Genomic DNA, 27952 nt, shown 5'->3' with positions numbered 1-27952 from the left:
ATATATATAGGCTGGGCTACATGTTCATGCTTTTACCCTATAGAACTATTTTACAATATCCTTTCATTTAAACGCTCCCTCTCTCTAATCTCTCATAATAGGTCTCCTAACAAATGCCCACAAGATCTCTCTGTTCTGACACATTTAACATGCAAAGAGCAGGTGAATGCAGTCCACATGCAAAGCAGGATGCGAAGCAGACTGGTCACAAACGGCTGTCTGTGCTGTGATGTCATCTGCCGGAAGATGCAGGTTTTGTGCGCTGACTGTATTCCAGTGAAAGGCGTTTGACAGCTTGTCGTAATAAAGGAAATGGGAGCGAAGCGATAGCATTACTCATCTCAATGGAGCGCCATAATGCGCCATCCCACAAATAAAACGTTTTAGAGAAAATGGTTCTCAGTTCAACGACTGGTTGATAATAGACAGCCTATTTCCCCCCCATTACTATCATAATACTAAGAGCATCGACCTTGCTGGCGTGGCCATGAATCCGGCGGAACAAACGGTTACTTGGCTCATTACGCTCGGGGTTTTGGAATCACCAAAAAAGACAATTTCGGACCCTGATGGATTTCTGCAGTCTTCGCTAAAGGATGGGGTTGTCCTGTGCAGGCTGCTGGAGCGGCTGCGTCCAGGCACTACTGATAAAGTAAGCGCGCATCCTCCCTTTGGCGCACCGTGTTTCAGTGTTCATTTTACCCGTAATCTTCACTCTACACACGCGTGGATATGTGTTATCGCACAAGTGGCCAATATAGTGTATATTTTGTTGGTCAAAACAGATGTTTAATCCTCAATATGAATGTAAACGCATACAGCAGGTCGGTTGTGGCGTTCAGCGCGCGCTAGTGCTGCTGTTGCTCCAGGCAACAACATTGGCAGTCGTCGATTTTATTGTGAGATATATAGGCTAATAAACTAAACGTTTGCTTTTGACTGTCATATTTCTCAGGAAACCAGTAAAACATAGATTTTAACCGACTGTGTGTAAGAGTACAGTTTGTATAGGCTACGTTATGGAAACCTGAGGATAAGCGCGTGCAAATCGCATTACATGGCTGTGTATGAACAGTATTAATCTATTAGGTATTATCAATGTTAGCTATGAATCCCTGTTTATATTGCTTACATGGGAAATTGGCCTCCATAGACATTGACAAAAAGCAGTACATTTAAAGAAACAGTGTTTTTTTTTCTTTTTATTCCCATAAGCATCTGCTTCTTTTCAATGCAATTCGGAAAATCACACCAAATGGCCTTCATTCAACTATAGTTCAACACACGTTTTTTTTTTTTTTTCTTATCTCAACTAAATTGCACAAAAGTAAAAAGAATGCAATAACATTAAATCACACAATAAATTAAAAACAGTTCATAGTATCAGAGTGAAAACAAAATATTCCACTGAATAAAATGCCTGAGGGCAAATGCAAATCTATAGTGATTTAATATGCCAGTAGGGCCTCTCAGTCTCAGCAGGTACAGAATTCAAATGTATTCTTTTTTTATAATTAAAGTCAGTTAGTCAGCACATAAGCACTCAAGTATAATGATATCCAGCGTGTTTTGTAAAGCAGTTCATCATAAATAATGCATGGAGTCTGTCCTTCTTGGTTTGGTATACAGAAGGGGGTGCGTTTTAAGAATTCAGTCATATTCAGGGTCAGCTCTGACAATGACTAACAGTCTATGACAGCAATAACCTCTTTTGAAGCTCCATCTGGTTTGCTTACCAAATTTCACATTCTGACTGTGAGCATAACAATAGGATGTTTATAGCAGGTGTATTTCCCGGCAAGAGGGCTATGTGGAAATGAAAAAAAAAAATTAAATCTAAAGTTTGCATATTTAAAGTGGAAAAAGAAATATTAGTGCACTTGACCCTTTTCTAGATGGTGTGGGCAGCAGCTTCATGTTTGTGTCGGGACTGTCCATGTGACCAGTCAGAGTGCAACAGAACTAACCTGTTAAATGCAACTGTCATTTAATAAAAAAATAATAATAAAAAAAATAATATATATATATATATATATATATATATATATATTTTTTTTTTAAATATTGTATTATTCATGTCACTGCCTTAATTATCATCAGTACATAATGATCCAAATATCTATCGCAGTATTTGTGACAATCAAAATATGATCAATAATTAAAATTATCTTAGACACTCGGTTCTTCTGGTCAATTCTCTGTGCAATAATGAGAACAAGACAAAACTCTTTCAGGGCAGATTTGTCTCAAAATCAGACTCGGACTGCAATGATCAGTTACTACCATTTCTAGATTTGTTACCCATTTTGTAGCTCTAAAAGAACAGAAACCATTTTAAAGAACACTTGAAGGTATTCAAACATAAGGCATCCCGACAATTCACTACAAAACGTAAATATATCCTAGCTTCAGCTGTTAGGCTCCCTGACTTAAAAGGAAGTATCCATTTCTCATAGTACCGTCTTAGGTATCCTTTGCAGCTCTTAATAGGATGACACTGCAAAGAAGGAAAGATTTATTGACAATGCAATTTGATTTGCTGATACGAACATTTGTGAACATCTTTCAGCAAATCAACTTGCAATCTTGACAGTTTCCTTAAAGCTCTTACTGTTGCTCTTTGCTGTCTAGGCCCTGTTAACACCTGGTATTAAGATGCGTTTTGGTCGATCGGTTCACAAGTAGATGAGGGACACATACCGTTTACATCTAGTGTTTTGTCCACTTTCAACCACTTCTGTCCTGATTTCTTCGATGGGAGGGTCTATGGGCTGGTAAATGTATGGGTTTTTTCACTATAACTTATGAGGTGCCGAAGGATTGCATCATGTTCTACTGACAATGTTGCGGAACATGTCGCCATATGTTGTGGCACCTCCAGTAGTGACTGACAGATGAGTTGAGCAGTTATACTGTCGTAATTGTGGCACAAAATCTTAAATAAATAGCCTAATTAAGCGTTTTTTAAACTAAACATTTACAAATCGGTAATATTTTTCAAACATGTAGTCAGTTTGTGGCACACCTGTATTTGAGTGCAAGATAAACCAAACCTTACGACAGTTGAGGAAGATCCACAGGTGGCGTATTTAGTAGGCTAGTTGTTTGGGATTTATGTAGCAAAAACAAAAACAAGTAATCTGACACTGATCTAAATAAATATAGATAGGCCTACAATTTAATATGTGCTTAGTGGTTATATGATCTATGGCTTTAAAATTCCACAATGAATTTTATGGAATTATGTAATAAGAAATAATGTTGAATGTTTGCTGTAGGCACATTATAATAGACATCCAGTTTAATATGGTATCTACAGACCTACATTACTCTGCATTGTGAATGTGAAGAGCCAGTGTCAAGGTCCAGCAAACTTCTGAATGGTTGATGCCAGTTTTCATAATACATTTTGGAATGGTATCACTTTATAATGGTTTGTGGCATTTTCTCTAAAGCTAGTTTACAATTACATGAAATAGGCCTAACTGATTGGTAAGTGTCAAGTTGTGGTGGCACATACCCCTGCTGGTTTGGTATCACTTTAATTAGAACTAAATTTAATTGTAACAAATTTTTTTTAGTTGTGGCCACCAATCTAAATATAGTTTATAAATCCAAATGACACGACTTAACTGTTAATCATATGCAAATAGAACAATTATTGTTATTTTGTGTTATTATGCGAGTTATCAAAACAACTGTATATTTACAGTGCAATATGTATTTAAATACATTGTACATATTATAAAAAAAAGAAACAATGTCTGTGGCTATCCACTAGCACATGCCAATGATAACCGGATATGCCACCGGATGTGCCAATGGCTTCTGTGCGCAAGATGCCATTCCATGCCAATGTTAATACCGCCTCTATTGGCCTGAACAAAAGTAGTACAGGTTTAGAACGACATGAGGGTGAGTAAAGGATCATTTTTATTTTTGGGAGAGCTAACTATTTTCAAACTATTTGATGAAATGTGTTTAACTGTAAGTCTAACTGTAAGTTCACATGTAATTGTTAAAAAAAAAAACGACAATTTGTTATAAAGAAATACATTTGTTATTTGCATTCTAATCGGTTTAGGGAAACAAAATAAAACAGAAAGAAAGGGCCCTAAAAGAGGGCTGAGACACTACAGGCTTAAACTAAAGATATTGCACAGCATTCTTTTGTAAATACTGTTATTCATATCATTATTCTTTCACATAAGGATGGGTGGGTTGGCAGACGCTTCCCATGAAAACAATGAACAAGGATTGCTTCCACTCCCTGTGTCCCAATCTGATCATTTTGCACTGTAAAAATGAAAAGAAACATTGCCACACTGGTGGAACCCTCTGGAGAACCTCTGGGCATAAGGTCTCCTGGGAACTTACAAAATGGAGCCTACTGTAGAAAGAACTCGAAAAACAGCTACCCCATTAGGGAGAAATGTTTTGAGGTACACAATAGCCTGTATTCAAGCTATTTTCAAAATGGTACCTACCTGTTTTCAAGAAGGTTTCAACAACATAGTGCCAATCAGTGCAAAAATGGTACTTCTAGTATTTTATTTATTTAAACATTTTTACCTTTACAGAACATATTGACTTCATTCCTTCTGGTTCCACCCCAGCCCAGACATATTTCAGTGGCAACCCACCACGTGTTTTCCCTTTTGCAGCTACAACACTTTGACAACATGTCCTTTCTTGCTACAATACAACAAATCACATGACTGACATTAATTCTGGGGTTGCGTCGATTTTGAATTTGACTAAGAGCCCTTTTTCCCTCAAAGAAAACACTTAGCAGCAACTACGCCAGAACCAACAATTTGATGTTTTAACTGTTGTAAGAATGTTTTGATTTACATTATTCTCCTTTACCTCTCAAAATACCTGATCTGAATGAGGGATCGGTTTTGATTTCCCCCGCCAGATCAGGGGACAGGGGTGTGTGTGTTGTTCACGTCCCGTTGGTCCCATTGTGTTCGTTCGGCGTCCATCTGAAAACGTCACTTCCTCCTCCTGCTGTCCACTTCCACGGTGCTGTTTAACGCGATGTATGTAGTTGTAGTCAGTCAGTCAGTTAGCCCGTGGACTCTCGTGCAGGATACCTGAGTACCAGTCCTTCACTCCCAAAGCGTTCACATTTTGCAACCGCTCTTCCCGTTTTCCTCAGATCTTTCAAGATCCCAAGAACGACAGCGAGTGCTTGAGCAACATCACGGAGTTTCTGAAGGGCTGCGCGGTGTTTCGCGTCGAGGTAAGTTGGTGTATTTATGGTATTTTGAGTCTTGACTGTACTGTATGTTGCTGCATTGGCGCCACAATGAAAACAATCAACAAAAGAGACGTGCAGTATACAGAGGAGACGCAACTCTGGACCGGTGTGAATGAGATCATGCCCCCCTGCACATCGATTTATTGCCGTAGTCTGATGGGACAAACGCTTTGTAATGTTCTGAAAATGTCTCTAGGGTTTATTTGGGGGTTATTGTACGCATTGTCAACAAAATATCTAGATTTTGCGGGTGATGTTGTGCATTACAGCATCGATATTGTGCGCTGTGTCAGATATGAATGGCGTTGCTTTGTCCATTCATGTACAGTTTGTCTGTTTCAATTGAGTCTGCATGAATTTTAGTTTTTGGTATAGATTCCTTGATTGAAGCTTTGTTTTCTGCTGGTTAAGTTTAACAGAAGTGCCTTTCATAATGTGTTTAATAAACCTTTTAACGCCAAGTACCCCCAATATGACAAAAATGAAATACAGACATTTGTGGGATATTCAAATAATTTAAATGATTTGGTTTTATTTGTTAATGCTATTGTAGTCTAAAACTAACTATAATATTTAGTATTGATTGTATTATAATGTAAATAAAAATATATTACCTGAAATAGTCTTTTTTCTACAAAAGTTTTTTTTTCTGTCCACTATTAGGCCTAGACCGTTTATGGCTTGATTAGTTAAAAATAGTTATTAACATGCCAGTTTTGACACAAATATTCACAGAAAGACATACAAAGGGCTAGTAGGATTTTGATCTATGCGCATTTATTAAGGAACAGATGGTTCAGGGCAACGCTAATGTATTGTCAAGTGTATCTAGATGTGGTGAGGTTGAGGCCCACGTCACATATGGAGCTCTTGGTAGACGCATAATGTCAAAAGCATTATCTAAACATGTACTGACAATATCTTATAACCTTTTCTCAAGTTCAGTGTGATTAATGTTGTGTCTGGTGCATGTGGCATTGTGATTGTAAATCTAAGATTGCTTCTGCACCATGATCTAGGTATGAAAATGTAAAATGTTCTGCCAGTGATTGTTAATGAATTCATCTCAGGGTTTGTTTGCATACATAGGCTATACTTTCAGTTCTGGCTTTGCTATACACTCTTAAAAATATTGGCATCCATTGTTTCACGAAGAACCTTTAACATCCATGGACTCTTTCCATTTCACAAAAGGTTCTTTATAGTGGAAAAGGGTTCTTTAGATTAATAAAATGTTCTTCATACAATAATATGGTTCTTTTAAGAACTTTTAAGTTTAGCTCCAAATGTAAAAACTCACCTGCTTGTAGCTTTCTAATCCTGAAGACATTGAATGTACATTATGTGGCTATAGGTAAATCTTTATATTTAATCACCTTGTGCTTTTCTCATATTGAGTGTTCTTGCTTTTGTGTTTGCTGTTACACCTCTGTCAAAGTAATTTGCTCCTCTCTGACCTGTTAAAAGGTGTCCGGTTGACCTTGCAATGCCCAAGGCTCTATTGGGGATCAACCCTGTCATCACAGCAAGCAAATTTTGGAACAGAAATAAGCTGTTATAGTAAACACTTATTTTTAGGATTTTGTGTGAAACATTACAGCTGTGAGCACTTGTCACAAAAATTGCAAGGACATGTTATTGTCATTATGCCTCAGGAGTGTCTGCCACTCCAGCCCATGATTTGTGTGCACATTCCCGGATGACAACCCTCATCCCATGATTTACACCACACATACGTTATATGATACAACTATAGGCCTGATTGAAAGAAGGCTTTTTTAATCTTCTGAGAGTTTGATTTGCACTTTTTTTGTATAAATTCAGGACTATTTTGATCTCACGGAATGAAAGCTTGCTCTAAATTTGTTGTTTAGGGGATTTTCACTAATCTACTCAGTGTCCAGTTTACTCTGAACAGCCTCTTCTGAAGCTGCTTCACCATGAAGCATTGCATGAGCCCATTCAGCTGTGATGATGTGATCTCAAGCTTAACTACATGATGACATTTTCAGATCTGCAGTCTGACTATAATTTATTTTCTTAGGACTCCATCATGCAATTCCCATTGTTTTTTGTATTTGATTTCACTCTATATGGAATCACACCACATTAGGGCCAAAATCGTATTGTTTTCGCTGGAATTATATTTATGTATAGCCAAAACCAAATACATCATTCTAATCTAGTTACTTAAGTATACTTTAAATATGAAAGATTTGAATTAATTTGATTTATTAATTTGTATTTGTTTGTTTTACAATATGATCGAAGCAAACCAAAAGATATGATAAAGTGTGACAAAGTCAGGCATCACCTTATGAAACTCTTGAAACACTTATATTTTAAGTCATGTTTTAAAAACACAGTGGCTCTTATTGTGTTACTACTTTTCAAAAGTGTGGGATCGGTACGTTTTTTTATATATATTTTTTTAATGTTTTTGAAAGTCTCTTAAGCTCACCAAGGCTGTAGATATTTTCAAAATATTTTCTATTTTAATAGGCTATATTTTAAAATATAATTTATTCCTGTGATGGCAAAGCAGAATTTTCAGCATCATTACTCCAGTCTTCAGTGTCACATGTTCATTCTAATATGCTGATTTGCTGCTGAAGAAAAGATTTTTTATTATCATAGTTTTTTGTAAACCGTGATACATTTATTTCAGGATTTCAAAAGAACAGCGTTTATTTGAAATATAAATCTTTTGTAACATTATAAATGTCACTTTTGATCAATTTATTGCATCCTTGCTTAACAAAATTATTAGTTTCTCTTTTTTTTCTTTTTTTTTTCTTCATCTTACTGTCCCCAAACTTGCATCGTAAACTTGTTTCTGAAACTGCTTTTTAAGTGTGGTTCAGGTGTGATTTGCTTTTTGATTTAATTCTGAAATTACATTTTCCATGGAATTATAGGAGAACATAAAATAATTTCCATAAAACCGATTATGGATATTCTTATTATGTTAGCTGTAGAAGTAGGGCATTATTTCCCAAACAGATATGTGATGTAGTAAAGCATTGAAGGAGCAGCATTGCTTTGAAAGCCAATGCGCTCAAGATGATGCATTGTCCACTTACACACACACACACACACACACACACACACACACACACACACACACACACACACACACACACACACTTGTTTTTCTTCTCTCAGGGCATAAACTGTATCAGAGCGGAAAGTAAAGCGGAAGCTGATATTTTGCTCCCACTGAAGTTCACGTGCACACAGTCACTGTCCATTCACAGAAGTACACATAACTGTCAATCAAACAGTTCTAATACTGCGAAAGAGCAACACAGGACAGACCATCTAGAGCTGAACAAATCAGATTTCTCACTTCATAAGCAAAGAGACATCAGTGACCCCTAGCTAACCACACCACCTGCTCAGAGGAACGAACGGCACACATAACAAATGACTGATGAATGTCTGCATAGATGCTGAATGTGGACTATTTGATTGTACGTCTGTCTGATACTATATTTGATTGTACACACAAAAGCCCTGACAAGCTGAGCCATATCGCATTAATTATCGCAGGCGATATGTCCGTGATAATTAATGCGATATGGCTCAGCTTGTCAGTGAACTACGGCTCTGTGTAGTAAATGCTGCTCCATCTGAAAGCAAATGTAACAAATTCAAAAATATACATTTAAATTGAAAGGTAGAGATCTGTAATATATCAAACAATAAAAAAATTCAATCTTAAATTTATTTTTTCCATTAAAAAATGCCTATCAAAGTTGTGTCTTCACTTTGCATCAACTCTGAATAAATCAGGCAATGTCAGCAGCATCTTTAACTCTGAGCAACCCTTTCCTATTTCCTACTCATTGTGGATTCCTCAGTAGGACACATAGTCCTGGAAGTTTTTATTTTATTTTCCATATTTTATAAAAAAAACAATGTTGAAGTCTCTGTGGTCTCCGTCTGACGTAGTTAACTTGTAAGCTGGAGTTGACAAGAGCTCACAAAACTCTTTAGTGATATGATAATTTTTTTGCATATTATTCAAAATTTGTCTAATGTTGTTTCATGATTTTATTTACATATAGCCTATATTTGGCCTAATTCACAGGCCTTTATATACATATCATGTTTACATCTACTGTCAGTTTTTATTATGAATAGTTTAATCATGCACAATATATATATATTTTTATTTTTTTTATTTTTACAACCTGTCACTCCCATAAGATCACAGCAAAAGCAAACCCTGATGTAATGGACTAGAGCGAACATGCCACTGTTGCAGGTCGGCACAAATAAAATGTATGTAATTGATGCGGTTTAAAGACAGGCTACAGATCCTTTGGATTCAAATTGGGAACCTTTCTGTTGCTGCTACAGTGTAGCACATAATAATGCTTACCATTACACTGACTCAACCTAACATATGCATTGTGAGCTACTGGAGATCAAGAATGAGACACAAGGGAAGGTTCACCTAAAACTGAAAATTGTCATCATTTACTCACCCTCATGTTGTTCCAAACCCATAATACTTTCTAGTATACTATCTTTCGAAACACAAATGAAGATATTTCAATGAAATCTGAGAGATTTCTGTCTCACATTGACAGTTCATGCAACTACTTTTTTATGATCAATCGCTTCAAATGTAAAGAGATCATAAAGAGATCGTAAATCTAATCCATATGAATTGAGCGGTTTAGTCCAAACATTCATCAACGCACACATCAGTTGTGGTAACAGAAGCTCAAGCATGCATGCTTGACATGCGACAACCAATGAGGTTCATTCTCGTGTGTTATGAAGCACGGTTGAGCTTCCGTAAGAACCAATGAGGTTTGTAAAAGCCTAAATTCAATCTGTTCATCATATAAAGCAATCCAGTCTCTTCAGAAAATTTGGACTAAACCACTCAAATCATACGGATTAGTTTTGAAATCTCTTTATGAACTTTTTAAAACAACATAAGTGGTGGTTGCGTGACTGTCAATGGAGGGACAGAAATCTCTCAGATTTAATTTAAAATATCTTCATTTGTGTTTTGTGTTTTGAAGATGATCGAATGTCTTACGGTTTGGAATGACATGAGGGTGAGTAAATGATGACAGAATAAAAAATTTTGGGTGAACTATCCCTTTAATGTGCTTGAAATAGGCTAGAGTCCTGTATGGTTCTTTCACTGTTTTAACCGAGTTGTAGGTGGTCTAGATTAATGGTGTTATATAATGTTTTTCTCTCTATAGCCATTTGAGGCTGGTGACCTGCTTCAGGGCCACAACTTCAGCAGAGTCCTCACTACACTGGTTGCCCTCAATAAAGTGACTGCAGGTAAGTCTAGTATCTAGAACCATCCCATTTAGATTTTCACAATATGAATGAATGATTTTTTAAAAACATTATTCTTTTAAAGGAACACTATTTAACTTTTGGCCCACTAGTGGTTAAAAAATAAAACCGCATGCATTTTGCGGAAGAACATTGTTTGGTTGTGCTTTGGCTCTGCATGACTGTGTGGATGAATATGGTTATCCTACTGCTCATAAAACATTCACTACTAGGCTTAAGAGATATAACCAGTTTAGATGGAAAGGATCTCAAGCTGACTAGCTGAAGACCTTACTGTAGCTATATGCGGTACTTTCTGGAAAATAAATTCCAGCACAGTGCTACAACAACAAAAAGTACAGTTATTAACAGTTTAAAATGTGTTCAAAGTTCCGAATGTGCTCCTCTAATAATGTGTGACACTGTTACAGATGTTCCCAATGGTTGTTATTCTCTTCTGTGTTCTCTGTGTTGGTGTAGATATTGGCATTGGCAGCGACTCTGTATGTACGCGTCACTCTTCCGCCCACCGGATCAAATCCTTCGAATCGCTGGCCTCCCAGTCTTCACTGGGACGATCTTCTAAATTGCTCCATAACCAGTTCCGCAGCCTTGTGAGTAACTTTGGGGTGAGACTTCTCAACCAACCTCACCAGATCACAATGGAAATATGTGCAAAACATCTGCACAACTGTTCCAAAGTTTGGGGTCAGTGATTGTTTTTTTTAATGCTTTTTTTAAAGAAGTCTCTTAAGGTCCATTCACACCGAGCGCGACGTGATAAAGCTAAGCTAATCGCAGACAAACGGAGCTTACATACTTAACGCAAAACATTTTTCCTCATGTATGTATCTTGTAGGTTTTCCCATTTGGCTTTAACCTCATCTGCTGCACAACATACAACAGTAAATTAAGATAAATAAAGTTTGGTACTACACAGAAACCATCATTGAGTGCGTGTAATAACTTCAGACTGCGATCTAAAGTGTTTTTTGGTTAAGTAATGAGCAGATGTGCATTATTTGTAGTGTTTTATAATAAACTGAACTGCTTAGCATTTCTCATGTAAGCATTTCTCATTCTTTATTGTTATAAAATACCCCGAGCCTCATGAAAAAGGCTGAACATATATGTTGCATACAGAACATATATTGTTCTAATCATATATTCTAATATGATTAGAATCATATTCTAATCATATATTTATTTGGCTTCATGTTTCATCTGTAAAAACATTTCTCTCAGTTGTTAATGTGTGGAACCGTGCAGAACTCAGAACGAGGAAATGAACATGACGTCGCCGTTCGGTAGGGCAGGAGTTATGATCAGATAATATGACTGATATGACAGCACACACAACAGACACGCATGGAAGAAAACATCGCTTTGTACGCTGTTTCAAGTTTTTCAGTTCACATAATTCAGTGGAAAATTAATAGAAATAATATTCTGTATAAAGAACATGTAATAATAAATCTGTTCTCAGACACCAGTGATAACACTCAACATCCATTCTCTTCTCTCTTCCGGAATACTTTTCTTCGGGGTTTACACAGGTTTTCAAAACAGCGCCACCAATCTCACACTTTTGTGTAACAGCAGCGGCTCTGGTAAGCTCAAATCTAATTAGGCGGCTTTTTCCATCGCAGGGAGATGGGGGAAAAAATTGATACACTGGTGGAAAAAAGAAACTGTTGCGCTGCGATTGATCGCACCCAGTGTGAATAGCTCCATAGGGATCTATTGACACTCTATATAAGAGTGTCATCGCGACGTACATTCGCGTCGCTTAATCACGCTCTGTGTGAAAGGCCCTTTAAGCGCACAAAGGCTGCGTTTATTTGATAAAATATTGTAATATTGTATTAATATTATTACAATTTAAGATAACTGTTTTCTATTGTAATATATATTTTAAAATGTAATTTATTCCTGTGATGGCAAAGCTGAACCAATTACTCCAGTCTTTTAGTGTTACATGATCCTTCAGAAATCATTCAGTGCTCAAACATTTCTTCTTATTATCAATGTTGAAAACAATTGTGCTGCAATATATTTTCTTTGATAAATGAGTTCTTTGATAAATGGAAAGTTCAAAACGACAGCTTATTTGAAATAGAAATCTTTCACTTTTCTAATGCATTTAATGCATTAACTTACTGACACCAAACTTTTGATCAGTAGTGTATAAAACATCTGTCCATGTGAAGAGCTGTTATGTTGGCATATTTTTAGATAAGTTACAAAGGCAAAGATTTTGATGCTTTATTTTGATGTTTGTAACTTAACTTATTGGTTTTAGAAGCTTATTTAGAAGCAATGTCTTGTGAAAACATATTAATTAATGTAAATGGGTCAGTTTTGATTTTTGGACTCGTGAGGCTGTATGTAAACATAAGTACTCTCTCTCTTATAGGACATGACGGAGAACAGTAACGCTCAGTTAGTGGTTAAAGCTCGCTTCAATTTCCAGCAGACCAATGAGGATGAGCTTTCTTTCAGCAAGGGTGACATCATCAATGTTACTCGCACAGAAGAAGGGGGCTGGTGGGAAGGATCCTTCAACGGCAAGACAGGCTGGTTTCCAAGCAATTACGTCAGAGAGATCAAAGGGTCAGGTATGTGTCAGTTTGCTGTAGACCCATTATAAATATATAAACACGGTCTTCTCTTTATCCACAGTGCACATTTATTAAAACAATTTATGTGGCCTTACAGACAAACCAGTGTCCCCTAAATCTGGAACTCTTAAAAGCCCCCCCAAAGGTTTTGATACCACAGCCATCAGTAAAACCTACTACAACCTGGTAAGCACATTTTAATCAAATATCCTTTTGAAGTGTCACCAGGTTGATTCGCTTAATTTTGAAGGTTTTGTGCATAAACAGTAATCAGACTCGGTTGATTTGTGAATGAGCGCCGGTGATTAGTAATCATTGTGTTAGAAATATCTTGTCTAAAAATAGCTGCTGTTTGTTTGTCTTCAGGTGCTACAGAACATTTTAGAAACCGAAACAGAGTATTCAAAGGAGCTCCAGAACCTTTTGACCAACTACCTGAGACCTCTACAGATGACAGAAAAGTAAAACGCTTGCTATCCTCCAAAAAATACACACACAAGAGTAAAATACTCAATTTACCTTTAAAATTAACATTATTCTATTTTCTCTGACTAGGGCAGCCAATTTTATGGTTTCACATATGAGGCTTAGATTTAGCCATACGTAGCACATAGTTAAATTAGGACATTTGAGTAGGTTTTATAAACATGCCTTAGAAAAAAAACATTACTGATGTGCATTTTGAGTTAAAACAATGGTACTTATGTTGGCGCCGACATGTAGCGCCGTTGTGCTTTGGGCGACTTGAGTTCGAGTCCCGGCTCGTGGACCTTTCCCGATCCCGTCCCCCCTCTCTCTCCCACCTCACTTCCTGTCTAGCTACTATCCTATCCTAATAAAAAAGGCAAAAATGGCACAAAAAAAATCTTTAAAAAAAACAATGGTACTGATATATTTTAAGATATGTCAGTGCAAGTTGCTTTCAGTTAAAACAGCTCAAAAATCTCAAAGATTATTATTTTTTTTTAATTGTAACCAATCCACTTGAAGTTTTCTTATTATTCGAGTGAAGTACAGCCTTAATGTTTAAGCATTGACTTTTCTCATCGTTTCTCATAGACTGAGCACCTCAGATGTAAGTGTCATTCTCGGGAACCTGGAGGAAATCAGCACTTTCCAGCAGACTCTGGTCCAGTCACTGGAGGACCGCACCAAGTGAGTTTCATTCTAACCATGAGCAGCCGTGTGATTCCTGGACTGTCTCTTAATAGCACTGAGTAATTTACGACAGGAGGGACTAAGCACTTAGTGAAACTGAGACTCAATCAAATAGATCGAGTTTCGACTTCTAGATGATGAAAATAGACCTGGGCGGTAACGTAAACCTGAGGTCCATTAAAGGGAAGGTTCACCCAAAAATGAAATTTTGCCATCATTTACTCACCATCAAGTTGTTCCAAATCCGTGTGAGTTGCTTTCTTCTGTAGAACACAAAACAGAATATTTTAAAGAATGCTGGTAACCTGTCAATTGACGGCAGCCATTGACTTCCATAGTATTGTTTTTGTCCTACTATGGAAGTCAATGGGTTCCATCAACTGTCTGGTTACCAACATGGAACAACATGAGGGCAAGTAAATGATGACAAAATTTTAATTTTTAGGTGAACTATCCCTTATAGAGGATTAGAGTATCACTAGAGTTTTCTAATGTTTACTTTACACCTCTAGTAGTAAATATTTGAACAAGATTGTAAAATGTGAAATGTGTTTTTCAGCTAAAAAAATGTGAGTTTATACCTGTCAAAGAAAGTAAGAGCACATTGATTTATTTTTATTTTTTTGTAAAGAAAACCTTAGAAAATTATAAACAGAGATCTGAGATCTAAGAATAAAAGCATTCTGCTACATAATAAATGTTTAATAAAATTCAGAAAAATTCAAATATAAAGTTTCCAAAAAAACTAAAATAACATAGTAGTGAAGACTGAAATTACACTACTGTTCAAAAATATGCAGTGGTAGGATTTAAAAAAATTTTTTTTTGAAAGAAGTTATTTTAATTCAATTCCTGTTGTGGTAAAGTTGAATCTTTAGCATCATTACTCCAGTCTTCAGTGTCACATGATCCTTCAGAAATCAGTCTATTATGTTGATTTGGTGATCAATAACTATTTTTTATTATCATTGTTGAAAATGTCGTGCTGCTTAATATTTTTGTGAAAACCCTGATACATTTTTTTCAGGATCCTTTAATGAATAGAAAGTTCGAAAGAACAGCATTTATTTGAAACAAAAATCTTTTGTAACATTAAAATGTCTTTATTCTCATTTTTGATCACTAAGTCAAGTCACCTTTATTTATATATTGCTTTATACATTAGAGATTGTTTCAAAGCAGCTTTACAGTGACAACAGGAAAATTATTCAATGATGCAAAAATATTTCTTTTTGGCTGTACAGCAATTCTAAAAGAAAATAGTGTCATTGTTCAGCTGAGGTCAGTTCAGTGTTGATTCAGTTCCGTAGTAAAGATGATCAATTATTAAACAAGTTTATTTAATCTAATAAAGCAGTTCTGCAAAAAACAATGATGTCATCGTCCAGCTCAGTTCATTTCTCATCCAATAATGTCAGAGCAGTCAAATCAGTAATAGTGTTGAATATGAAGTGTCCCCAACTAAGCAAGCCCGAGGTGACAGTGCCAAGGAACCCAAGGATAAACCAGGCTCAGTTGGGGGGCCAATTCTCCTCTGGCCAACAAACGAACATGGTGGATTGTGGATCGGTAGCATTCCAATATTTCCTTTCGGTTCCTTTTGCTTGATGATCGGATTCATCACGCGAGTATGGAGAAGCTGGTCATAGATCTATGCAGAGGATTTGTCTGTTTCCTGTGGTCTTTGCTGAGGATATGTGCCGATCAGTGGTGTTCTGAAATGAAGAGGCAAAGTCCTCAGTTTTTTAATTTGTGTATATATATATACATTAAAAAACTGTGGACTTTGCCTCCTCATTTACAGTTTTTTAATGTTTGTAAACTGATGCTCAGCTATTCTTTTTAATAGTCAACTTATTTTCATCGGTTATCATGCTCGGTAAACACTGATCACAGACAAAGATGTACCTTTAATTTCACCAAGCTGATTACTGATTGCTCACTAAAAAATCCCTACATCATGTTTTCAGTCCATTTTAAGTTTGATTTTGACGTGACATAAAGCAGTGATATCTAAGTGGTTGAGTTGTTTACTTGCTTTTTAATTAGTCTTTGCCATTAAACGCCATCATTTTGTTCATTCAGACCGATTCACAAACACGCTCGAAAACAAGAGGCGGGATTTATCGCATTATCCATAACCAATCATAGCGCAATGGAGGCATTGCCTCCTATCACATGACTTTCCCCCACTCATTCTCAATTACCCCCATCAAACCCACCACACGCTTTAAGGGGGCTGTTAAAACTCAATGGGCTCAGAGGAGGCACAAGAGACGCGAACTTCCGCTGTAACTTTACCTGCCATTGTCGCTGTTGGACAGTGTTACTTAAGAAAAATTTGCGATTTATATGATTTTTTTATGTCACATTTTGTAATATTTGCGTTGTCTTATTTTTATAATATGGATTATTAGGATTTCTCATCCAATTTTTTGAGGAGGCTCTGCCTCCCTTGCCTCCTTGGAGGAAACGCCCCTAGTGCCGATGGCTGTCGTGTCGACGAGGTCTTCACAGGGGATTGTCTAGTTGACAGGATCTCTGCTGACAATCAGAGCTGCGTTGTGGTCGTGTCTAGGTGCAGGTCCACCATCTTATCTGGATATCGACAGGATACGTCTGACTACGGTAACCTTGGGATAAACAGAGAGATTAATATTAGCATAGATGCCATTCTGCTTACGATGTAGTAGTGATGGGCGATTTCAAAACACTGCTTCGTGAAGCTTAAAAAATCTTTTCGAATCTTTTCTTTCAAATCAGTGGTTCGGAGCGTGTATGAAACTGCCAAAGTCACGTGATTTCAGTAAACGAGTCTTCGTTATGTCATAACTGTTTTGAAACGTTTCTAAATTGAGGCGCTTCGTTTCTAAGGCGATGATCTGTGAACCCATGAATCATGCATATTTACTGAGATCGCCCCCCAGCGGTGAACCATTGAACATCATAGAACAAGTCTGTGGGGTTTTCCTGATCTCTGATCAGTTTTATACAATTGTAGATGTTTTAATAAGACATTAGTATAATTAAATGGAATAACAATAATAATAATAATTTGTTACATTTATATAGCGTTTTTCTGGGTATTCAAAGCGCTTTACATATGGAAGGGAGAATCTCCTCAACTACCACCAATGTGCAGCATCCACTTGGATGATGCAACGGCAGCCATATTGCGCCAGAATGCCCACTACACACCAGCTTATTGGTGGAGAGGAGACAGAGTGATGAAGCCAGTCAGTATTAAGGGGATGATTAGGAGGCCATGATGGACAGAGGCCAATGGGCAAATTTGGCAAGGATGCTGGGATTAAACCCCTACTCTAACAGAACTACTAATAGTGGTTAATAGTCTCTTATTGGCCTGTTTAGCTGAGCCATCCATGGAACGCAAAACAAACCATGAAAATAACCATGGTTAATTTGTTGCATTTACACTTTTCTGACCAGCAGGGGTCACCAGCGTGTGGCGTTTCGATTGCTTCGAAATTGTGAATCATTTTGCAATTGGTTAGTTTCTCCCATCACTAGTAACAAGTACAATTATAGGAAGTGTTCTAGGTTCTGGTTGACCTAATTTATGCAGCCTAACAATCCTTTAATTGATGTGAATTATAGAAATGTGATAATGTGTTTGTGTATGCCAGGTTAAAGAGATGTGTTTTTAGTTTTTAGATTTGAACTGACAGAGTGTGTCTGCCTCCTAAACAAGGCTAGGAAGACTATTCCAGAGTTGGGTGCTAAATAGGAAAATGATCTACCGACCACAGTCGATTTTTTTTATCAAAATTATCGATTATCAACTGCCCAGAAATTTGAGACCGCAATAGACGTGAAGGACTATAACACGTTAAGAGCTCGCTCAAGTACTGAGCTCAAGTGCTCAAGTACTGCTTTGTAAGTAATTTGCAATACAGCCAATACAGTGTTGACAGAACCGGGCTAATATGGTCATACTTAGTTCTAGTAAGAACTCTAGCTGCTGCATTTTGGACCAGCTGGAGTTTGTTTATTAAGCATGCAGGGCAACCACCCTGTAGAGCATTACAATAATCTAGCCTTGAGGTCATGAACGCATTAACCAACTTTCTGCATTTTTCATTGAGAGCATATATCATAATTTAGATATTATAGATTATAGATTAGATTATTATTAATGCGGTTTTACAGATGCTAGAAACATGGCTTTCAAATGAAAGATTGGTATCAAAGAAGCACACCCAGGTTCCTAACCGACGACGAAGACTTGACAGAGCAGCCATCAAGTGTTAGACAGTATTCTAGGTTATTACATGGTTTTTGGTCCAATAATTAAAACCTTTGTTTTTTCAGAATTAAGTAGTAAGAAATTACTAGTCATCCAATTTTTTTTTTATATCAATTGCATTCCTTTAATGTGTCCTTGCGGAATAAAGTATTCATTTCTTTCTTTAAAAAACACACAAATCTTACTGTATCCAAACTTTTGAACGGTAGTGTATCTGCTAAATAAGGTTTAAATTAAGTCTGTGAATTTAAATGTTTTGGGCTGAATTACTTGCAGAATGTGTTGTTAATATTGGAAATATAGATTTATGTCCTAGATTTAGGATTATAGGTTCAGAAAAAACCCTAAGAAGAATATTTGAGGAACATCAGTACAGTGTTTGTAATCATTCTCCTCAATGTTCCGTGATTAAGGCTTCCAGAGCTTCAGCAGAAGGTTGGGGGGTTCTTCCTGAATCTCATGCCCCAGATGAGGTCTCTTTATGTATCTTACTGCTCCAACCACCCGTCGGCAGTCAGTATTCTCACTGATCACAGGTACGCCACCATACTGTGTTCTGATTTCACAGAGAACCCCTTCACTGGTTTGATAGGTGAAAACTGGTGATAACTTCTCATTTCTGTGCCTGCAGTGATGAACTTGGAGAGTTCATGGAGGGAAGGGGTGCGTCCATACCAGGTATTCTTACACTGACCTCTGGCCTCAGCAAACCCTTCATGAGACTGGACAAATATCCCACATTACTGAAGGAGCTGGAGAGACACATGGAGGTAGAAGAGAGAGTGTTTGTTTGGTTTCTGTTGAGTTTTTTTATCATTGTCAATGTGACACTGTCTTCTTTGCCTTTCAGGAGGGTCATCCAGACAGGACAGAAATTCAGAAATGTATGACGGCTTTCAAGAATCTCTCTGTGAGTGTTAACTGGTGTCTCGTGGTTTTGCCACTGCAGTTAGGTGTGGATCATTCCCATGACAACCAGCCTTCTTAATGTATTGTGTTGCCATGGTTACAGGCACAGTGTCAGGAGGTGCGGAAGCGTAAGGAGCTTGAGCTTCAGATCCTGACTGAGGCGATTCGTCTCTGGGAGGGGGAGGACATCAAGACCCTGGGGTCAGTGCTGTATATGAGCCAGGCCATGGTCCAGAACCATGGCTGTGAGGTGAGACCGCACAAAGATCTCAATAGCTGACAGACCTGACGAATATATTCTCCCCTAATAGTGTGAATTTGGGATGGGACTATCTGTTTATTAGACCAATGTCAGACATGAAAATTCACGCTATCTATTTTCTTAAAGAATGTTATTGATCATATTGTGAATGATTTACTTGATCTTGTCATTTTTAATCAAAGAGTCATACCAACAGACTTCTTTCCGGTATGGCAGACTTTTCTAATCATTTAGTCAGCAAAAACCCTGCCCCCTTCATACAATTAAATGCAAATTTACTTTCAGATCTACCTCCATCCATTTAGCAAGTCTCCGACTACTTTTTTTCTTTTTCTACTATGTTTCACCTGGATCTATGTTTACAATATGGAGGAAACGATCTGTTGCTACTTCCGTATCAAGTAATATTCCGTGTAATATATTAAATATTACATTTTGTTAGCAATCACACCAGATGCTGTACGTCTTGGGAAAAAATATGTTCTGATTGGGGAAAGAAAGATCCACTTCAGGTTTTTAAAGAAATAGTTCACCCAAAAATTTAAATTATCCCATAATTTACTCACCCTCAAGCCATCCTAGGTGTATATGACTTTCTTCTTTCAGCCGAACACAATTTTGATATAAGAGAAAAGGAGCTACATCATATGTCGGATCAGATGTCACCCTTTCCGGTCGTTGCCGGAACCCAGTGATTATAGTTTATAAAGTTTTAAATATGGATATTTTTCTTACTAAAACCCATCGCTTCACTTCAGAAGGCATTTTTTTAACCCACTGAGGTTCAATGGATTACTTTTATAATGGATGCGCTTTTTGGACACTATTCAATGTCATTACAAAGTTGGGAACTCCGATTGTATTTGGCTGAAAGAAGAAAGTCATATACGCCTAGGATGGCCTGAGGGTTTTAACAATTTGTGATCAAATTAAATTAAAAATATTGTTGATGCAAACACAACTATTGGTAGTGTTCAGGAAACCTTTTATTATTACAGTTATTAACAAGATTACAGTAAGTACTGATGTGTTTATCCAGTGGGTTTAACCCTTTGAATTGTTTAAAAAAAATTAAGATTTGTCTTTATACTTCAGAATACTTAAAAAAAAGTAGAAGTTGAAACTGACGTCAGTTGTGGACAACATGCAAGAAAAAGCTAAATAACAGCATGAAAGAATTATAAATGTTTTAAAAAGACCTGTTGCTAATTCATATTGACGATAATAACAATAGTTTTTCCACTGTGATTTTCAGTTCTGCAGTTACAATGGCTGTGTTATATTTTTGTTTTTTTAGGAGAAGCATGAGCGTTACCTTCTGCTTTTTCCTCATATTTTGCTCATCCTATCTGCCAGTCCAAGGATGAGTGGCTTCATCTACCAGGTCAGAAACCAGCTGCTGTCAGAGCTGATTAATGCACAGTCTCATTGTTTCTCTCCACCACCCCCTAAAATTCCATCAAACCACAGCTTTTCAACATGCACATTAAAATAGAACTTGCGGCTCTAGCACAAAGATAAAACGTCTGCTTTATTTCTCTTAGGGCAAGCTACCTTTGAGTGGGATGACGGTGACCCCATTAGAAGACTCTGAAAGTCATAAAAATGCTTTTGAGCTTTCGGGTAAGGACAAACTGACTCACATTTCTTTGAGTTCAAGACACAATCAAGTGTTTTTATCATTCTTAGTCATTCATTGACTGTGCTGGTGTGTGTGTCCATCCAATAGGAAGCATGTTTGAGAGGCTTCAGGTGATCTGCTATAACAAACAGGATCTGCAGGACTGGCTCGAGCATCTGAACCGACAGACCAAGCACACCACCATGGCGGCTCCTAGCATGAAACCCCTCACTGTTCCCTGCCACACAGTGAGTCACCTGTTCACCTGTTCAAGCTCCTACTACTGGCTGTAGTCTCTAGCCTCTGGCCAAAAAAGCCTCCGATGATGCAAAATGACGATTTTTGCGTCATCTGAGTTTTTTTTCCAGACACACAATACAGAAATCTCTCGTCTCAGGGGGACATGAGGGAGGGAAGCACGGTCATTCGAAAATACTACCGGGTTTCTACTGATACAAAGCTTAATGCTAATCAGTGAAGTATCCCTTTAAATATTCATAAATATAAATATGAACGTTTTTAAATATCTAAAAGTATACAGTTTACGTTATTTATTTATTTATGAAACACTTTTATAGCCACTATGCACAAAAAGCTTTACAAAAACTTAAAAACACAGACATAAACAGCTTTACACAATATAGTCAAGCGCAATATAACACTGTATTTTGTACAGTGTATTTTATTTATGTTTTTATTTATTTCTTAAGTATTTATTTAGCTAAATACTTAATTTATTTAGCACTTTCTTAGCTGCTATGCAGAAGAGTTTTGCAAAAAAGTAAAAACCACAACAGACATTTGTGAAACAGACTTTAAAGGGTTAATTCACCCACAAATAAAAATCCTGTCATCATTTATTCAACCACGTTGTTCAAAACATCTAAGACTTACGTTTATCTTTGGAACACAAATAAATATATATTTTTATAATCAAATTTAGTTTAATTTATATTTTTTATTTTAAATAATTTTAAAACTAATCCATATGAATTGAGTTTTGTGAGAAAGAACCTTGTTGGTTCTTGCAGAAGCTAAAAAGTTCTTCGTAATACAGGAGAATGAACTTCATTGGTTCTCACACGTCAAGTGAACATGCTTGAGCTTCCGGTGACCACAACTGATGTGTGGTGAATGTTTATTTGTGAATAAAAGCCTAAATTCAATCTGTTCATCATATAAAGTGATCGTATCTCTTCATAAAAATATTGACTAAACCGCTCAATTCATATGGATTAGTTTTACAATCTCTTTTTTACTTTTTGAAGCGTCAAAGTGGTGGTTGCGAAGTTGTCTATGGAGGGACAGAAAGCTCTTCGATTTCATAAAAAATATCTTAATTTGTGTTCCGAAGATGAACAAAAGTCTTGCGGGTTTGGAAAGAAATCAGGGTGAGTAAATAATAAAAAATAAATTTTCTTAATTAAATTTTTGCTTCTCCTTCAACTATCCCTTTACACAATATAAAGTCAAGCGTAATGTAACACAAACATTTATTTATTTTGGGTTGAAATGTGATCTGTAAATTATCTTCAACTTAAATGTCAGCTTAAATTTTACCCCTCTAGCTCCCGTCTCACCCTCTGACGCCATCCAGACATGCAGAAAGCCGGGGCCTGACAGTTGCTCCTGCCTACCACACCCTACCACATCCCTCCTCCCATGGGGCCCCACACAGCACCATGATGTGGGGCCCCCTGGAGCCCCCCAAAACCCAGAAGCCCTGGAGCCTGAGCTGCTTGCGTCCAGCACCCCCACTCAGGCCCTCAGCTGCTCTCTGCTATAAAGAGGTATGTAACATACTGGAATTCCTGTTACAAAAATTGTGGAAATATAATATTAAATGCAATATGATATAAAACAGAAATCATAATTATTGATTATTTCCCTTGATATTGTAGTCACTATTATTTTGAGTAGTCTCTTATAGCTCTGTAAGTCTCCTCTTCACCTCCTTTCCTATTCTTTCTTTTTTCAGGACCTCAGTAAAAGCCCCAAGACAATGAAAAAGCTGCTGCCCAAGAGAAAGCCGGAGAGGAAGCCGTCCGATGAGGAGTTTGCACTGAGGAAGAGTAAGTCAGCAGGTTTGATGTGGTTATTGAAATCGAGAGATTCTGAAAGATCACGTGTCTGATGTAACCTCTGACCTGTGCAGGTACTGTAGCTCTGGAGGAAGACGCTCAGATTCTGAAAGTGATTGAGGCCTACTGCACGAGCGCCAAAACCAGGCAGACTCTGAACTCAAGTAAGTCTCGTATGCGGCCCCGTCCACCTCTGTCTCTTTTCTTCTAAGACATTCCTCATTCATATCTACTTCTCGTGTGTAACATAGAACAGCAGTCCTTTATAAACTAAAGTCTGTTGATCTTAACAAGTTTATTCTTGGATCTCTTATAACAATATCCTCTCTCTTTTTTCCTCATCATACTTAATGTTCATTTATTTATCCCCCCCCCCCTCCCACTTTCATTTTTACACATTACTTTTTCATTGAATCATTTTATAAAACTCATTTACTATGTCGGTATTATTGGTTCTCCCATCTATGTGGTTGCACCACCCATGTCCATTCTTTGGTTGGCCCCCTTGTTTTATTCTCCACCCCTTCCATTTGCGATTCTCCCTGCCTCCCCCCTTCCCTTCATTCCTATGATTTGATCCCCTTCTCATCATCTGCGACCGGACGGCCTCTTCAGCATGGCAAGGCACTGATCTCATGCATAACCACGTCTTGGATCAATCCAGTGTGGACTCTCTGGGCCGCCGTAGCAGTATCTCAAGGCCCGAGGCCACCTCAGACCTCTCAGAGGACTCTGACTATGACAGTATATGGACGGCCCACAGTTATAGGATGGGCTCTGTTTCCCGTAAGAGCTCCTACATCTCCCACCAAAATTAATCTCCCCCTCACTCCTCTTATTTTAAATGACTTTATATTTATTTGAAACTATTTATGTATTTAATGATGTCACTCTAATGCATATTTATTTTATTCATTTTTATTTATTTATTTCTCAGTGTTGTATTAATCACACCTCATCGTTTTCTGCATATATATGCACTTTCCCAAAGCAGTTCCCTGTTGCCTTGACATTTAAACTCCCCCTGAAACCACCAACCTCACTTAACTCCGTTTTTTTTTTTTTTTTTTACTTTGTTTGCCTCGCATTCAAAATTGATTTAAGTGTCCTTTAAAAAATGATGTTCTTATTCCCTCATTCCCAGATGTATTTAATTATTAACGCTGTTGAAGGTACAATGCACTCCAAAGGCAACAAGGACAGGTTCTGCTGTAAAAGAAAAAAGATGGTAAAATCTCTTAACGTGTCTGTAAATAGAGTATTGTCATTCATCTGAAATGTGTGGTATTACCTTGGACTTTGTTTACTGAATGTGAACATTAGAGTTCCGCTCTGTTGACATGAGGAGTTGGGTCTTTATCAGAGAACTTCATGAATAAGTGTTCATGAAATTCATAAGTATGATTCTCAGATGGCGCCACGGACAGTATTGGGGACGTTTTGTTCATACTTATGTGATATAAATGTATTTATTTTCAATTTGTAAATGTATTTTGAATGATTTTGGACTTTTTGTATGCTTGTATCTAACATGTAAGTTTATAGTGGTGTCTATAGTGAAAAGTATGGAAGTTTACAGAAAAAAAAGTTGAATTTAATGTTGGTTGAAATTCTATTAGAATCCATTTAAATCAGGTGTGTGGATGGTAATAGTCAAGAGTTCTTCACCATTCATTCGAGACCTCTCGAATTTCCTCTTTTATGTATGATGTGTTTGAGAAAAACAAGAAAACCAACTTGCCAATTATTTCAATAATGACAGAGAGTATAATTCCTCATGTTATGTGATTTCTTGTGACCAAGTTCTATTCTGTGGTTAAAAAATGAACGAAAAGAAAATATGTATATTTACTACCTTTTTGTCGGTCGTTTACTGCAGATATTCTTAAAACTGTTCAACAGAGATACTTCAGTGCCGTTTCCGTGATTTGAAACCAAGACATTATTAATGTGATTGTTATATATATGCAGAGTCAAATATATGACAAAATACCACAAACCTTGTAATATAAATTTTGAATAAATCTTGGGTTGTTTTGTACAGTATGCTTATCCTTTCAGGAATTGATCTCTCACAACAAAACTTATTTTTGTGTCTGGTTTTAATGTTGTTTAAAGGTTTTTTGTATGTGTGTGGTTTAATTTCAGTTTTACCATCCTTCAGGAAACCCTTGGTGCTCTTTTTGTTTGGTTTTTTGAATGCGTTAATTTTTTTTTTGGATGATCCGATCCCTCTCTGCATGACTAACTCCTGTCTCACTCTCGCACAGTCCTGTGTAAGTTTGATCCAGTCCAAACCATTCTTTGAGGCACAGTGGTCCTGTCCTGAGTTAATCAATAAATCCAACTGAACTAAACCTCCTGAAATCAATATGCGGGGCTTCTCTTTTGAAACAGGACAGTGGAAAGATGCCAGTCCAGCACTGATAGTTCCTGGGGAGGAGAAGTTCAGTGTAGACGAGTTGAAGAGTAATGGTCAGAGTCTTCCGGAGGAGAAGTAAGACTGCATATTTGGCCATTCTAATGAAACAGCGTTTATAACAAGTGTTAAAAAAAGGTTGTTTGTCAAGAGAACATGAATTGAATAGAGCTTCAGCATTATGATATTATTATTGAAGTATGCACTGACATATTCAATATCCAATGTTTCCTAGGAGCCTTGTGGATGTTGTTTATGCTCTCAAAGATGAGGTACAAGAACTTAAACAGGTGAGTGTCTGTGAGGGTATGAGGAAGCTTTTCTTAATATTTAAATTAATCTTGTATAGTTTACATTGCCTGGTTACATGATTTTACCATTCCAACAGGACTATAAAAAAATGAAGAAATCCTTGGAGGAAGAACAGAGAGCCCGGAAAGATCTGGAGAGGATAGTTAGAAAAATGCTAAAGAATATGAACGATCTTTCTTGGGACGAGACCAATTTATGAAATGCCCCCTTACTATGGAGTCCCTAAAGGAAAATTATGTGATGGGAGGGAAACGTAATACATTTTTCTTCCCATCTCATATTTTTTTCTATCACCAGGTCCCTTTAGGGGCACCACACCTTACTAGTTTTGTTACACTAGTGGTTAGGTGACCTTGAAGTTCAAGTTCAACACTGAAATTTCAGATTGCTTGAAAGCACCATGGACATCCAGGAAGTCTGTAATAACATAATGATACATATTTGGCCTAAAATGGCTCATTCCAAGACTTTAGGTCTTAGGTCTTTTAGTGCATCTACACCAAGCAGATTTTTTTTTTATTTAGTTTGAAAACCACAAATTTTATAGCTGAACAATCATGATGTGACTTGTTTGCTTGAAGTCGTACCTAATCAGGCGCATCTTCAGCATCTCTTCGGATGGCATTAATGTCCCTGACAAGTTCGTCTTTCACCTAATGTTGTGGTGTTTAACAGACAGTACCTCAGTCTTCGCATTCCACTGATGTCTGGGGTTGTGAGCGTCCTGTTTTTCTACATACCAAGGTTCAAGAGATCATCGGATTTTACTTACATTTAATTTTTTTAATAACTTTTATTCAGATGCACTCTGATTTAAAATGCTGAATCTGTGAATATGTCCATTATGTGGTGCCATGAACCTTTTCATTCCATTTAATTATTGTTGACAAATGATTTAGATGTTTATACATTATTTCAACACTGTACAGACAAAAAGGTTTGCTGTTTAATGAAGAACATGAAGCTAATGCTTATATATGTCGTTATGTTTAATACTTGTTTTAGGTGCCATTGTAACTCAAGCTGTGACAGGACATTATTTTAATAGCTTCTTTATCACAATATGATACACATCATACCTTCATGCGAGACGAGTTATGACTATTCATTTCAATGTCACTTACTTAGTGTGACCAAAGCGAAAGCCAAAATCGTATTTATGGACTTCACTATCTGTGACTAGTTACTGTACTTGACATTTATTCCTCTAGCTCTTACACAACACTATAGGATAATCTCATTTGAATTCATGTAGGATATTTATTTAGTGTTCTTTATCTCAGATCCATGTTACTGTAAATTAGTTCTGTAAATAAAGAAATTTGTTTATTTGCTTTAATTCAATGGCATCAGTTGGGCTTAAACATAACATTTCCATACAGCGACTTTTTTTCCCCAGGCAGATTATATATTATTTTGATTATATACACTACAGTTCAGAAGTTTTGGGTTGGTACGATTTTTTTATGTTTTTGAAAGAAACCCTTTTATGCTCACAGGGATGCATTTATTTGAGCAGTAAAAAAATGGTAATATTGTGAAATATTATTACAAATTAAAACAACTTTCTATTTTATAATATATTTTAAAATGTCATTTATTCCTGTAATTGCAAAGCTGAATTTTCAGTATACCATTACTTCAGTGTCACATGATCCTTCAGAAATCATTCTACCGTAATATGCTGCTCAAAACAGTTGCTTAATATTTTTGTTTTCAGGAT

At 36.9% G+C, this 27952-nt stretch overlaps 2 protein-coding genes across 6 annotated transcripts in view; one reads left to right on the top strand and one right to left on the bottom strand.

The window, feature by feature from the left end:
* aff3 (AF4/FMR2 family, member 3) overlaps nt 1-5030 on the bottom strand; it is a 28382-nt gene extending 23352 nt beyond the window's left edge. Inside the window, exon 1 of the mRNA XM_084422021.1 lies at nt 4870-5030. The gene's annotated coding sequence lies outside the window, so the exon portion shown is untranslated. The remainder of the gene's footprint in view (nt 1-4869) is intronic.
* Nucleotides 316-26973, top strand: arhgef7a (Rho guanine nucleotide exchange factor (GEF) 7a). Of its 5 annotated transcripts, none has more exons than XM_084422025.1 (22): nt 316-652; nt 5165-5248; nt 10498-10582; nt 11060-11193; nt 12996-13197; nt 13298-13386; nt 13567-13661; nt 14260-14355; nt 19039-19161; nt 19257-19395; nt 19476-19535; nt 19638-19784; nt 21094-21180; nt 21341-21419; nt 21526-21665; nt 22986-23207; nt 23396-23489; nt 23573-23662; nt 24114-24284; nt 25896-25995; nt 26153-26207; nt 26306-26973. In XM_084422025.1, the coding sequence occupies exons 1-22, from the start codon at nt 488-490 to the stop codon at nt 26426-26428; spliced, it is 2580 nt and encodes an 859-aa protein (XP_084278151.1). In that variant the 5' UTR covers nt 316-487; the 3' UTR covers nt 26429-26973. The 5 variants fall into 5 exon arrangements, with proteins under 5 accessions (XP_084278151.1, XP_084278153.1, XP_084278154.1 ...); XM_084422029.1 differs by having other exon boundaries at nt 363-652; nt 11060-11208; XM_084422027.1 differs by lacking the exon at nt 24114-24284.
* Nucleotides 26974-27952: the final 979 nt, after the last annotated feature.

This window comes from Rutilus rutilus (assembly GCF_951802725.1).
Source record: "Rutilus rutilus genome assembly, chromosome: 10".
Taxonomy (NCBI): Eukaryota; Metazoa; Chordata; class Actinopteri; order Cypriniformes; family Leuciscidae; genus Rutilus; species Rutilus rutilus.
This window is presented reverse-complemented; position numbering and strand designations above follow the sequence as displayed.

What these genes read in the sequence shown, in the direction of transcription:
- arhgef7a (XM_084422029.1), top strand. Translation starts at nt 488, where the DNA reads ATGAATCCGGCGGAACAAACGGTTACTTGGCTCATTACGCTCGGGGTT. An exon ending in CGGCTTTCAAGAATCTCTCT is followed by an intron (nt 19,536 to 19,637) that starts GTGAGTGTTAAC and finishes CCATGGTTACAG; the next exon opens with GCACAGTGTCAGGAGGTGCG. An exon ending in TCCAGAACCATGGCTGTGAG is followed by an intron (nt 19,785 to 21,093) that starts GTGAGACCGCAC and finishes TTGTTTTTTTAG; the next exon opens with GAGAAGCATGAGCGTTACCT.